Source organism: Peromyscus leucopus, chromosome 7 (genome assembly GCF_004664715.2).
Source record: "Peromyscus leucopus breed LL Stock chromosome 7, UCI_PerLeu_2.1, whole genome shotgun sequence".
Lineage (NCBI taxonomy): Eukaryota > Metazoa > Chordata > Mammalia > Rodentia > Cricetidae > Peromyscus > Peromyscus leucopus.
This window is the reverse complement of record NC_051069.1, coordinates 76,056,443-76,070,413: the sequence shown is the minus strand read 5'-3', so window position 1 is coordinate 76,070,413 and position 13,971 is coordinate 76,056,443. Positions and strand designations below refer to the sequence as shown.

The 13,971-nt window shown below is 40.5% G+C and overlaps 1 protein-coding gene across 3 annotated transcripts in view; it reads right to left on the bottom strand.

Moving 5' to 3' along the window:
• The window catches only part of LOC114697294 (cytochrome b5 reductase 4), a 60,025-nt gene that overhangs the window by 19,437 nt on the left and 26,617 nt on the right, over nt 1-13,971 (bottom strand). For all 3 annotated transcript variants that reach the window (XR_005092014.1, XM_028875530.2, XM_028875528.2), the window contains exons 5-10: nt 13,641-13,670; nt 10,131-10,191; nt 8,402-8,459; nt 6,844-6,937; nt 2,700-2,732; nt 1,352-1,474 (exon numbers count right to left, since the gene is read on the bottom strand). Coding sequence is in view for 2 of the 3 variants with exons in the window: in XM_028875530.2 (XP_028731363.1) it covers nt 1,352-1,474; nt 2,700-2,732; nt 6,844-6,937; nt 8,402-8,459; nt 10,131-10,191; nt 13,641-13,670 (399 nt within the window). In the remaining variant the exon portion in view is untranslated. The remainder of the gene's footprint in view (nt 1-1,351; nt 1,475-2,699; nt 2,733-6,843; nt 6,938-8,401; nt 8,460-10,130; nt 10,192-13,640; nt 13,671-13,971) is intronic.

Sequence of the window (13,971 nt, the reverse complement as noted above, 5' to 3'; positions counted from 1 at the left end):
TGCATGCATGCTTGGTTGTTCATAAATCTACAAGGCCAGACTGAACAAGAGAGATGAAAATAATAAATGCCAGGAACCAATGAGTCAAGCAGATGACCAGCAATGGACTCAGCAGACCTGAGAGAGTGGAATCCTAAGCCAGAAACGTAAGCAGCATCAGACTGGCACTTTTTAATAGAAAATCCCTTTAATGCTCTGAGGCTAGCAGGATCTACCACTGCTAATATCAGAGTCAAGGTAGAACAGAAACATTCTGGTTAAAAGTTTAAGGGGTTCAGATGCTCTGCAACCCCCTTAAACTCTCTCCTGCTTATTAGCACAGCCATGCAATGAGCCCCCTCGAACCTGAACAAAATATTACAAATTGGCTCTTAAAAAAGTAGCAGAGGGGTTGTGGATTGGACATGCACTAGACTGAACTGTGTCCTCTCAATGACAAAACTGTAACACCCAGTACCTTGGAATGTAACTACATTTGAAGACAGGGTCTTTTAAAAGGTACTTAAAGTAAAGTAAGGGCAATAGGTATCCCTTTCCAGTAAGAGTGGTGCCCTTTTAAGAAAAGCTCACACACACACACACACACACACACACACACACAGTGACTGAACTTATAAACTCCACAACTGAGAGAAAACAAATTTCTGTTCTTAAGCTATGTGGTCAGTAGTCATTATAGTGCCTTAGCTAACTAAGATAGTATTCTAGGAAAAGGAAAAAAAAAAAAAAACAACAAAAAAAACGAGGAAGAGAAGGGTGAGACTGAGTCACCTTTACAGAACTGCAGCCTTTTTTGCAAACTAGGCTTCCAAAAGACTGTGCAAGGGAGAATACTGTTCCCTAGAGATCCTCAGAGAGAACACCCAACTGCACAGGGAATACACGGGCAACAAGCCCAGCCCTTCGTGCACAGCTGTTAATTAGCTGAAACATGAGCAGACATGAGAATCAGAAATATCAAGACAGCATCCGGCACGAAACATCAAAACCAACAGCAAACAAGACTGAGGCAGAGGTCGCACAGGGAGAAGAAAACACTGGAACACATGGGCTATTTTTCAAAAAGACGGGCGAGTGGGATGGCTCAGTGGGTAAAGATGCTGCAGTCAAGCCTGACAACCTGCGTTTACTCCCCGGGGCTCATGTGGTAGGAGAACCAAATCCTGCAAACTGTTCCCTGACCTCCACATGAAAGTCGTGTGTGTGTGTGTGTGTGTGTGTGTGTGTGTGTGTGTGTGTGTGTGTACACGCGTGTGCGCACGCCCACACAGAGACGCATGCCAAATAAATAAATAAAATGCAATTTAGAACCTTTAAAAAAACAAATACAAGAAATAAGAGTACTACATACCTGCATCTTTCTTTGGAATAAAGGAATCATGCTTCTCTAAGGGATGACCAAGACATTTCCAAGAAATGTTTTCTTTCTTTTGTAGGACAATATCTACTTTTCCAACATTTTCAATGGCCCGTACTGAAAAGAAAAGAAATTTCACTAGTTTCACTGACACTAAATGTAAAATTTTATTTTAAAACCAAATTTTCTCATATAGTTACACTATCATGTTTATATAATGATGATGAAACTTAATAGAAAAATAAGATTTTGTTCACTTAGTAAAATTGGTTTTTGTTTTATATGATGCTAAATCAGATTTTAGATTCAGAGTGGCTTCTTTCAAACCAATTTATCAAGGCCAGACATTATATGTGTGGCTTTGGAGGGGGCACAGACAGAGTCATGGACACAGATCTAGCCACAACTTGAAGCACAAGTCACACTGAAGGGTCCACCAAACCAAACTTGACTTATTCCCTTCAATATCTGTAGGTAAGCCTGAGCGGTCTGTAGGAGTGAACTGACAGCAGACTCGGAAGAACAGAAGAGTCAGCAGCTAGGAAGTACAGAAGAGTGAAGTACATGGGAACTGCTCCTCGCTGAAAACCTTCTAGACACTCTTCTTCCTTCCTTAGTGACTACAACAGTTCCTTATGTGGGGCCAATAACAGAGCGAGGACTTCTAGCTGCCGACTCAAGTCTGATGAGTAAACATGCTTTTAAAGTCATAACCCACACACTACTTTTGCTCAGGACCTCAGTATCTATTCTTCCACACGGTGAACTCAAGAGTCCTGCAATAGAGTAACACCTCTTTAAAACAGATGAGCAAAGTGAATTCAATTAAATGACCACTGACTGCAGACTTCACTAGAATAAAAACAAGCTCCTTGAATGTTCAGAGCTTACTACGGTACGTGGTAACCAGTGTGAGAAGCCTGGAAGCCAGAAACTCTTTTGAGTCCTCAGTTCCCAAGGAACCCACACTGCACATGAGTATATGGCAATAATCACTGCTCAGTGTGCTCTGCTCCAGCACCCACTTGAGCGTATGCAGCTATGAAAAGTGTCTGGTCTAGCACAAGCCTATGAGGTGCATGTGAGGAACAGGGCAGAGAGGAATAACAAAAACAAGACAGGAATGTTGTTAAGGGAGAGAAAAAGGAGAAAAAGGAAAAAGGAGAGATAAGAAGAACAAGGAGAAAAAAATAAAGAAAAACAGAGACCAGAAAGAGTATACTTGAAAATTAATGTATTTATGTCATGAAAAGTATATGTAAGGAAAGTAAGATGAATGCCTGGCTTTTTTTTCTTCCTATATGTGTATACACATAATTTGTTTCTGGTTTTCAGTACTTACCAAAAAAATTTTCTTGAACTTCATGGCTTAGCCCTGAGATTTGGAGAAAAAAAAAAAAAAAGTTTTTAGTTACCACCAAAATTCAATTCATAAAATCAATCTTACACATGTAAGATCATTTTAAATGTACTATTTCAAACTGCTCAAGACTAGAACAATATACTAAGAGACTAAAAGAAAATATATGCTTCAAAAGAGTCAAATTACCTAAGTTTCTTCTATTTTTCCCATACCTCTCACAATTAACTGAGGGCTGGTAACCCACCTTCATTCCAGGCTGACAGCCATACAGATAGGAGTCGAGCTGAGCAGCTGAGGGAGGAGGCGACACTAGGAATCAGGGCGGTTGTGCAGCCTATGCCCTGTTTACACAGGTCAGACAGCGCCAGCTTAGCTCTGTGTGTGTGTGTGTGTGTGTGTGTGTGTGTGTGTGTGTGTGTGTGTGTGTGTACGTGTATTCACAGCTGAACACCATTTAGTGCCCCCAAACAATTTTTTTTTAGAGTCTATAAGCAAGCAAGCAAGCAAGCACTTTCAGGTACTGTGGATGCATTGATGAACAGGAGACTGATCTTTGCACTAACATCTATTCTACAAAAAGAGAAGGGCAGGGTGTGGCTTCACCACTCTGCTCTAAATCTCACTATGCCAACATGACTATCCGGCATCTGAATTCTGCACTGTTTCAGTCTTTCCAGTGCAGCACTGGCATCCAGGAGTTGCTTTTTTATTATTATTAATTTTGCTCTTTGACAATTTCATATGTGTATATGTACTCTGACTGATAGCAGCCCTACCTTCTCTTCCTTCCCTCTCTCCCCGTCCACCTGTCCTCTTCCCTACTCATCTCTTTCTCACATTCATGTCTTGTTTGTTTGTGTCCCTCTGGGTTGAACCATGGTTGTCTCTGTGGTCTCTGCACTGGAACTATCCACTGGAGCCTGGTTCACAGTGGATATACAACTGAAGAGAGTGGCCCCTTTTCACCCAGATTCCATCAGTAGCCTGTTCTTCAGTAGCAAACAATAGGGTCCCACAATCTCCTCCCCTACACCCATCTCCCATCTATGAATGACTGTTGAGAAGGCCTATATTGTGTAGATTCAGTACAAGTAAATGCAGTGGCTGTGAGTCTGTAATTACATTGGTTATGTCATCTAGAGAACGGGATTTCATTCCCCTTCTCCCTATCTTCTAGTTCTTAAATTTCTTCTGCTCCCTCTTCTACAGGGTTCCCTGAGCCTTAGGAGGGGGTGACATAAATGACTCTTTAGGGCTAAGCTTATCTATCATCTATCACTTATTGTCAGCATCTTGGGTACCCCTGAGTCTCTATATTCACCACCATTCACTGTCAATAGAAGCTTCTCTGAGTAGTATTGAGATTAGCCTCTCTATAAGTGGAAGACCACAGATATTTAGAAGGCAGTTTGCCTTTATGCTGACTTAGCTAAAATCAGTAGTAATTTTCCTCATAGGGCCTATGATATATGCAGTTTGGGGCTAGATTGACAGCACCAGAAATGGGATCCCTTCTGCAGAGCATGCTAAAACCCAGTCAGGGAAAAGTTGATTACCCTATAAAGCCATGCCACTGTTTCCTGGCAGGCTGAAGTTGGAGTCCATAGAGTTCACTGCTATGGAAAACTCTTGCTGCCTTTTCTCCCTCAGCAGCCTGCACGACACCTCTGGCTCTCTGAAAGCTAGAACGCAGAGAAGAGGTTTCCAGCTCAATTCCAGCTTGAGTACATCTGTTGAGCTGCATAATTTTTTTTTACTAGATTTTTGGTTTTTTATGTGTGCAGGTGGAACGTCCCCATAATACCCAGTTTTTCCAACCTCATCTGTCCTGTAGTGTACAAAGTGCCTTGATGGAATTCAGTCAATTACATGTTTTCCTCTGTGCGCTTGAGGCCAACCAGAGGCTATGAATAGTCTCAGACACTGAAAGGTGCTGCTGTTCATTGGTCCAGAACATCTTAAGAAAGTAGCTACAGTCCTGAGCCAAATCCCCCAATCCTTATATAAGCTCCACAATCTGACTCCTCCTCTGTATCACTATAGTCATAATGAGGTATACAATCCCCCCTTTTAACAGTCATCCTGTGATATGCTATAGCCCCTCTGAAATAAGTTTCCCTAGTATGTGTCTAGACCAATGGTTCTCCACCTTCCTAATGCTGTGACCCTTTAATACAGTTCCTCATGTTGTGGTGACCCCCAACCGTAAAATTACTTTGTTACTACTTCATACATGAAATATTGCTACTGTCATGAATCATAATGTAAAGATTGTTGGAAATAGAGGGCTGCCAAAAGGGTCGAGACCCACAGATTGAGAACTGCTGGTCTAGATAGAGACTGGTAGTTAGGGACTCCTTTTCTGAAGAATCTCATTTAGGACAGTGTGGGGACACATCTTTGGGGAACTCCTGCCAGCACTGCTTTGGGGACAACTCTAGCTATAACTCAGTTGGAAGGAAAATCAGGATATGCTGTTGCCTACGGTGAGAGCAAAATTAATTATAAAGTATGCGGAAAGAATAATAGATGTTGGGTACAGAGGTCTCACTTAAAGTGCTAATGACTAAGGCGATTAACTCTCTCCCATAAGAGGCAAAAGGGCTGTATGCTCGTAACAAGAGACAAGAACTAGGGGCTGGAGAGATGGCTTTAAGAGTGCTCGCTGCTCTTCTAGAGGACCCAAGTCTAGTTACCAGCACCCAGGTTGGACAGCTCATAATCACTTGTAAGTCCAACTTCAGGGGATTTGATGCCCACTTCTGGCCTCTGTAGGAACCCAAACGCATACAAAAACACATACACACATAAGTAAAAACAAAAATAAATCTCTTTAAAATTTTTAATGAAGAGAAGAACTAAGCATTCGATAGGGAAGGGCACATTCCAAGAAAAAGCTTCAGAGGTTTAAAGTCAGTCATCTATTGGATGAGGCTGGCATGGGGGTGGGAGTGGGTAGCTGGTAAAGAAGAACAATAGTTAATTCTGATCAAATTCAGAACTAAAGGTACTTCTCTTCATTCATAAAAGAAAGTAGTGAGCAGACTTCTGAGAGCTGAGAACTTTAACTTGTATTTTGCCTAACCAACTGGCATGTTCTTTTATGAAGAATGCATGTTTAAACCATTGCTGCTGGAGGTGATAAGATGGCTCATTGGGGAAAGGTGCTTGCCATGCATGCCTGACAACCTCAGTTCCTTCCCCAGAACCCATGTTAGGGCAGAAAGGAGAGGACTGAATCCATAAAACTGCCCTATGACCTCCATACATGTTACATCATGATACTTAGATGTTCATATCATGCATAGATACACAATAGCGATTTATTTAAAAAATAATATATATTTGCTATTGTTTGGTGATTTTTTTTGTGTGTGTGTGTGTGTGTGTGTGTGTGTGTGTGTGTGTATCATATCTACTTTCTAACTAGAAATACATCATAGTCATAAGAGGAGCAAACAATGAAATCTTAGACTCAACTTCATTACAGGTGAGAAACAGATCCAACATTTGGTCTCTTGGGTTCCAGACTTTAGGACTGACTTCCTGCCCCTGACAGACCCAAATCAACAAGGCTTATCTCTGGCTGTGAGGAGAGGAGCAAAGGAGTAACACAATACAGACTTGCAGTCCAGGCTGTTTGGTTGCACCTCTGACTTCCTGTGGCAGAGCTGGCAAAGACTGGGCACCCCAGTAAGGAATGCTCAGATGGTGGCCAGAGGTCTCTGGGGACTTACTTAGAGATAGCAAGTATGAGACTTATAAAGGTGGGCCAACTCTTGATGACTGATTCTGATCTCATCCGATTGCTTAAAGTTGGGGATCTGTCACACAACGGACAGCACATTAGACTTCTAATTGCTTCAACTTGGAAAGGGGATCATACTGCCATTTTCATTAGCATGAAGGAAAAACATTATAAAATGATCAGAAATGACAAATCAAAATGACAATAGCAGGTAAAATATTAAGTCTTCTAAACTGCAGGCCATATTATTGCCATAATGAAAGAGAACAAAGTATCCCATTACTAAAAATGAGATGCTCACCAATATGTATTCCCATTACTAAAAATGAGATGCTCACCAATATGTATTCCCATTACTAAAAATGAGACGCTCACCAATATGTATGAGATAAGAATGATCCTTGATAACTGCTTCTGCTCTCAAGGTGTCATCTTGCAGGTCAACGACTACTGAGTCTAAATTGATATTCTTAAAAGGAAGCAAAAATAGGAAGATTAAAAAGTAAGAACTGCCCCCAAACAACTCCATGTATGAGACGATAAGTGAAGTTTTCATGGTACTACTTTACAGATCTCCAAACAACAGAAATATTATTCCTGGTTCTCATTTCTTCCTCATGCAAGTCAATTCCTTCCCTTCTATGAACATCATTGTAATCCTAAGCACACATTTCCTCTGGTTTGTATCCACTGTGGCCATAGTTTTGAAGTCATGAACCCTAGGAACTACCTGTAGAGCATTGGTCAGCATCTATTAGTTGCTCAAGAATATTTTTTGGAGAAACAATGTAGCAAAAAATAAGACTATGATCCAGAAGTCAAGATCTTAGTTGTTCTCATTTTAGTTTTTCTACTACTGTGTGACACTGGAAAAATATACAACCTATCGATCTCAACCTATCCCAAAATCACTCAAGAAACTTCTTAGATGTCTTTAGTTTCTGTGTAGACTTAAGAAAGGTGTTGTGGTACTTACTTCTCATAGCATGCATTGAACCATCGTTCCATTAGTAATCTTCTCCTTTCCTCAGTCACTGCATTTCAAACCCCACTGAAGCTGCTACAGGAATAGATCCCAACTTCTCTAGGCCCTACCCTTTTGGTTTTAGACTGTGGGATGAGGAAATAATAGCTAGAGGGAGTGGAAGGCAGGACTAGTGGTGTGCTGGACCAACTCAGCTTCATGGGGCAGAGGCTGGCCACTCCAGCACAGTGGTCAAATCACTGCTGCAAAAGAGAGGAGGCACTGGCTCAGATAAGGCTCTGCATGTCTACAAGGACGCCTGAACTCTTGAAAATCCCTAGCTGTCAGAACTTGCCTTCAAATTCACCAGGCTCCTCAAATGTGGAAGTTCAGCAGCAGCTGGAGGAATGCGTGGGAACACTGTCAATATGTCCATCCAACTTTTCAGCTGGACTATCCACCCTGTGAAAGTCAAATCTGCATGGACCTGGCCCGGAATCACATCTCTGACATCTAACAGTGCCTTCTGTAAAAGAGGTGCCACTTGAAGAGCATAAATGAATGTGCTCCCTAACCTTTGGTTCAAAGGGGCACCAAATGCCATTAACAGTTCAAGCATATTAAGTCTCAGCAGTATAATCTTTCTAATCCCAGAAAGTGTACTCTTATGGAGAAGTCAACTAGAAAGCACACACAACTAGAAAGCTTAATAGGTTTAAAGGCTACAGCATGGGTGGTAACAGCATACCTGCTAGGCAGGAGTCAGAATACCTACCTAGGTTCCAAATACAAAATTTTGGGGGGAAAACTATTCCTTCTTTGTTAAATTGGGAGAACATTGCTTTCTGCCTCAGGTTGTTGTGGAGAACAAATAAATTAATATAAAAAAAGATCCTAGAGAAGGATCTGCATATAAACCCAACAAATTCTTACTATGTGTTTTCCTCTTATTTTCGATAGCATATTTACCTTTTGTTTGGTGTATATAACAATGGTGACTGAGGACTCTGTTTGGAACCAGTCATAGCTGTAAGACAGTAAGAGAAAAGAGAAAACATTCAGAATGATGTGCAATAACACATGAACTCAGTCACTGTTAAAATCCACAGTGGGAAATATATTTCTCCAGGTAAAAACTCTTTTCTAAATGGTAACCTTAACATGTTAGTCACAATGATATAACTGACATTTACTTCCAAATAGACCACCCAAATGGGCAAAATAAAGGCTCTACATTTTTCTATAAAATCTTCTCAGAGTAATAACAGAATGCTACTAAGAATGTTGTTGAGAAGCAATCTACATGCTCATCACCTTCTTTCTCTATAATGAAAACATCACTACTTAAGAAATTCTTCTTGAGCTGGGGAGATCACTCAGTGGAAACGTTTGCTAAATAAATATGAAGATATGAGTTCAAATCCACACTGCCCACATACAGCCTGATGAGGGAGTGAACATCTGTAATCCCAGTGTTCTTGTGGCAAGATGGAAGACAGAGGCAGGAAAATTCCTGAAAGCTCACAGGCCAGTTGCCCTTAGCACATGTGGCAGCAAACAATAGCAAAAATAAAATAAAAAATCCTGTTTCAAACAAGGTGGAAGGTGAGGGCCCACGTCCAAGCCTGTCAAAACCTTCACACATGCACAGTAGCATTGTGTACACAAAGTTTAAAAAAAAGAAATTCATTCTTCAAGGTCACTGAGTCAGTAATAAATGTTAAGATAAAGTCTTCTGTTGTGCTCTAGCTGTTGATCAAATCAATACTGCTGTGCACTGATTACCTACGTGCAGACAACCACATGGTTCTAGAGGAGGCGTCCTCAGTCTCTTAACAAAACTGTCCACAAACTTATTTAATATGGACAGCAGGATGCTGCTGTTAGAGCAACAGACTAGGGGAAGGGAACAAGAACAACAAGAAAGAACCCTGAGTGCATTTGTGGTATGATGAACAAAAATTTGGTATTAATTATTCAAGAAAATTAGTGTCTAAAACATCTTAAAGTATTTCTATTAAAACTTAAAATTTTAAAAAGCCCACCAAAATATACATATAAAGATTGAATACTGCAATAAACAATGGTATGGCTATTGTGATAGAATACAAAAAAAAATATGCTTTCACAGAATAGTAACAACAAAAGATATTGCTCACAGACTGTAATATCAATATTATAAAAGCAGTGTGGAAAGGTAGTACATGAATCAGTTATCCCCAATGATTTATGTCTAAGGTTTAATGGAACTACAACTATTTTTGTGTTTCTGTTTTCTAAATTTTCTACCCTGAATATACATTTTATCATCAGAAAAAACATTTTTTTGTTTTTTGAAACAGGGTTTCTCTGTGTAACCAACCACCCTAGCTGTCGTGGAACTTGCTTTGTAGACCAAGCTGGCCTTGAACTCACAGAGATCTGCCTGCTTCTGCCTCCTGAGTGCTGGGATTGAAGGAGGAGCCACCACTACCTGCCCCCCCCCCCCCATTTTTTTTAATAGTGTTTAAAATAGATCAAACTTCAGTTATCTAAAAATCACTTATGGAACAGCCTTACTCTACAGCTGCAGCTGATAAAGGAGGTGCTGCCATTTGTGAGCTAAGCAAAACCAACCCCTGAGCTAGGTTTTCTCCCTGCAGTGTTTGTAGGTTTGTGTAGCACTGCTCTCACTTTGAAATGTAAAAAGAGTGCATACCTTGGAGAACTAGGGCCTTCCTTGAGCAGTGTATCTGTCACTTGACTCTTGGGAAGCATGCCTTCACAAAGAAAAACAATAGTTTATCTACACCACACTTAACTCATGTACACACACACACACACACACACACACACACACACACACACACACACACACACACAAAGTACATGTAACAAATGGGCTACCAAATGCATTTTCATAAGAAAAAGAGAGACCCTTGTCACCAGCATGTTCTTTATGTGTTTTCCAGCAGCTTGCTCTCTCTCCCAAGGGTAACCACTATTGTGACTTATGACACCAGACTAGTTTTTAAATTGATGGACATATATTAGTGGCACTATATACTATCTAGAAAAGGGATCATAAAGCATGGTTTATTTTGATCTGGCTTTTTTGTCCATCCTTATACATATTTACAGTTCTAACAAGTCAAACCTTGAATTTCCTGAGACTTTCTTTAGCCATTCTGTTAAGTGTATAAGTAGTCTGTTCCTTTTTATACTGGAAAGTATTGCATTGTATGACTTAATCACAATTCACTCACTCTTCTATTGATAGGCATTCTGGTCACTCCTGATCAGGAGCTCTTATGAGAGTGTGGTTATAAGTCTTCTTGCACACCCCTATACACATTCTTAAAGAACAAAATCTACATTTCTGATGTGCATATAATATGTATGCATGTTTAGCTTTAGTCAAAATGGTTGTTGTCTTAGTTAGGGGTTCCATTTCTGTGACAAAACATCACGACCAAAATCAGCTTGGCGAGTTTATTTCCACTTGCGGTCCCACAGTACAGTTTATCACTGAGGGAAGTCAGGGCAGGAACCTGGAGGCAAGAACCAATGCAAAGGCCACAGGGGAGTGCTATTACTGACTTCCTCTTCAAGGCTTGCTCGAGCCAGCTTTCTGATAGAACCCAGGACTATCAGCTAAGGGATCAGACCCACCCACCGTTTACTAAGAAAATACCCTCCAGTCTTGCCTACAGCCAGATCCTATGGAGGTAGTTTCTCTATTGAGATTCCCTCCTCTTAGGTGGCTCTAGCTGTACCATGTTGACTTAGAACACCAGCATAGTTAGTTGTAGGAACTGACATATTTTACCACAGTGCTTGAGTATTGCAGTTCTATTAGCTCACCAGTATGGTATTCTCTTTCCATTTTATTCATTCACATGGGTCTATATCAACAAGGCCTTTAAGGGGCCACAGAAACTGGTTTTCAAGTCATTTCAGAAAGCTCTGAGGCAGGGAAGCACTCTGGAGAGTCTGCAAGCACTAGTGTTTTCTTCCTCAAGAGAAGTGTGTTGTTTGTACCTGGACTGCTGGTAAGTTACTTTTGAAATGAAACCCATCAATTGTGTTATCATTTCTCAAACTACAGGAAAAAACAGTCAGTTAGCCTCAGAGCTCCCAGACTGGTCAGTCATTACAGGAAGCTGTAGTTGGAAGCACCTTCCAGACGAGCTAGGTTTTCAGAACTTCCCTGTATACACAGGCTTAGGACAGAGCACAGACACAAAACAGCAGTACTGTTTGGAATGAAGCTCCTGAGGGTGAGGACCATCTGGTCTGTTCAGCTTTCATCTGTCCACTGTAACTATGCAGAGCACACTACATTTTCAGACCAAGAGGCCTCAGAGATGTGACCACAAGGCCTCATAACTAAAGCCAGAGCCACAAGAATTATTTTTTTCTAAAATGAATACACCAAAAAAAAGATAGCCTAATTAAATTATTTGAGAAGTACTAAAAGATATTTTATTAAAAGATTGTCATTTCTCTTTTGGTGATCTCTTAAAAAAACACGCATCAAAACTTAAATTTTCTGTGAGGAAAAGGTATCAACAGAATTCATAAATTTCCAGTCATTTTTGTTCTTGTACGATCTTGTATGATTAAGATCAGAAAAGGGCCAGACTTAAGGTTGGTGCCAGCACGTGAACCACTGCTTTTTCTCCCTCAAACCACAAGAAAGCACAAAGGAGACCACTCCCAATTCCCTTTGAAAAAATCAAGAGAGTAGCACAGAAATACAGCTCATTAGAAAAGCAATGCCAAGCCGGGCAGTGGTGGCTCACGCCTTTAATCCCAGCACTCGGGAGGCAGAGAGGCAGGCGGATCTCTGTGAGTTCAAGGCAAGCCTGGTCTACAGAGCGAGATCCAGGAAAGGCGCAAAGCTACACAGAGAAGCCCTGTCTTTAAACCCCCTCCTCCAAAAAAAAAAAAAAGAAAAATTAGAAAAGCAATGCCAAACATGACAGAACCTATCCCAATTTCAACACGTGCAAAAAGAAACCATAAAACAAATCTCACACCCATCCTTCTGGGAACACGTGAGTAAGTCTGAGTTAGAGCAGAGTAAGTGAGGTGGTCTTAAAGAATGCTCTCCCTCTCAAAGTGCTAGCAGAGAATGGCATCAGTTTAAGGGGTCTGGGCCCTACTGCAAAATAAAACTCATCTGTCCCACTCAGGATTTTAATCAGCTGTTGGAATAATAACATAGAAAGCAGGCAGATCACATTTGCAAACCTACAGGATTACCACATAGACTTAGCTGAGCCAAATGTGAGAAACAGTTACAAAATATAAATATATACATATATACACAGATACATACAGAGAAATATATACATACATATATATATGTGTGTGTATATATATGCCCCACTATTATACAGAATCTGTGTCACAACATGTAATGGGTCCACACTACTTGGAGAGTGATATGTTTCACATTTAAGGCTATGTTTAGTGAAGTATTAAACATGGTGCATCTGAAGTGAAGATGCTGAAAGCGACTTGTGGCAGGCAGGGAGGATGGCTGTTTCTGTAGCATCACATAAGAGCCAAGCATCAGATGAAGTCTAAGAACAGCCCTTCATTTACTGCATGTACTGTAGTATTATACTATAGCAACTTCAAACACCATAAATTGCAAATTACAGACTGATTTCACACTTTAAAAGGTGATTCTACTGAAAACCTAGCTTGCTAGCTCTATTTCTGTAACTTGGTTTTGCAAACTGGGAGAAAAAAATTCTAGATCTACAGGTACAATAATATAGCTCAGTCCGAGGAGCCCCATGCATTTCAGGAATCAGTATTGACCACCACACAGCAACTGGTTGTGAAAGGGGCAGTGCCAACTGTGAGGATGCCCGTGCTGCTCTGTCAAGCAACAGCAGATTAATAAACTACTTGAATCTGTGTCCTACAATACCAGTGTGAACTCACAGGCATGCCGAAGGGAGCCACCTTAGTCCTGTTTTAGTCACTATGAGTATTTATGCTTTGGGCTTAGAGATTTCATGGAAGCAATTGTTTTAAAAGCAATAATTATAATAAGGGGCCCATAAAGTTCTAGTGAATCTCTTCAGTTTGGACAAAGACAGCTTTTGCATTTAAAAAAAAAAATCTAAATACTCCAGACAATTCTGTGAAGCAATATCACATATAAGCATATGAATATGAGTTATTTTTATTATTAATTTATATGACTTACCATTTAAGACTCTCTTTCCTTCATGACAGTCTGCATGATGATTTGGGAAAGAAAAAGTCAGGTCAGAATACTATAACATTAAAGAGAATATCTGGTCATTTTTATTGGTTAAACTATGAACTGTCTCAAAGGGCTGATTTCGTCTAAGGCAAGAGGACAGAAATGGGGCTATGACATGCAAAGTCTTTGTTTCCAGTAAGTCAGTTTGGTCTCTGGAGACCATCAGGCCACTTCTCCAGGACTCTGTGAGTGAGTGTGTGTGTGTGTGTGTGTGTGTGTGTGTGTCCATGTGCATAATCTCCTCCCCAGTATCTTGGTGAATTTATTTCTT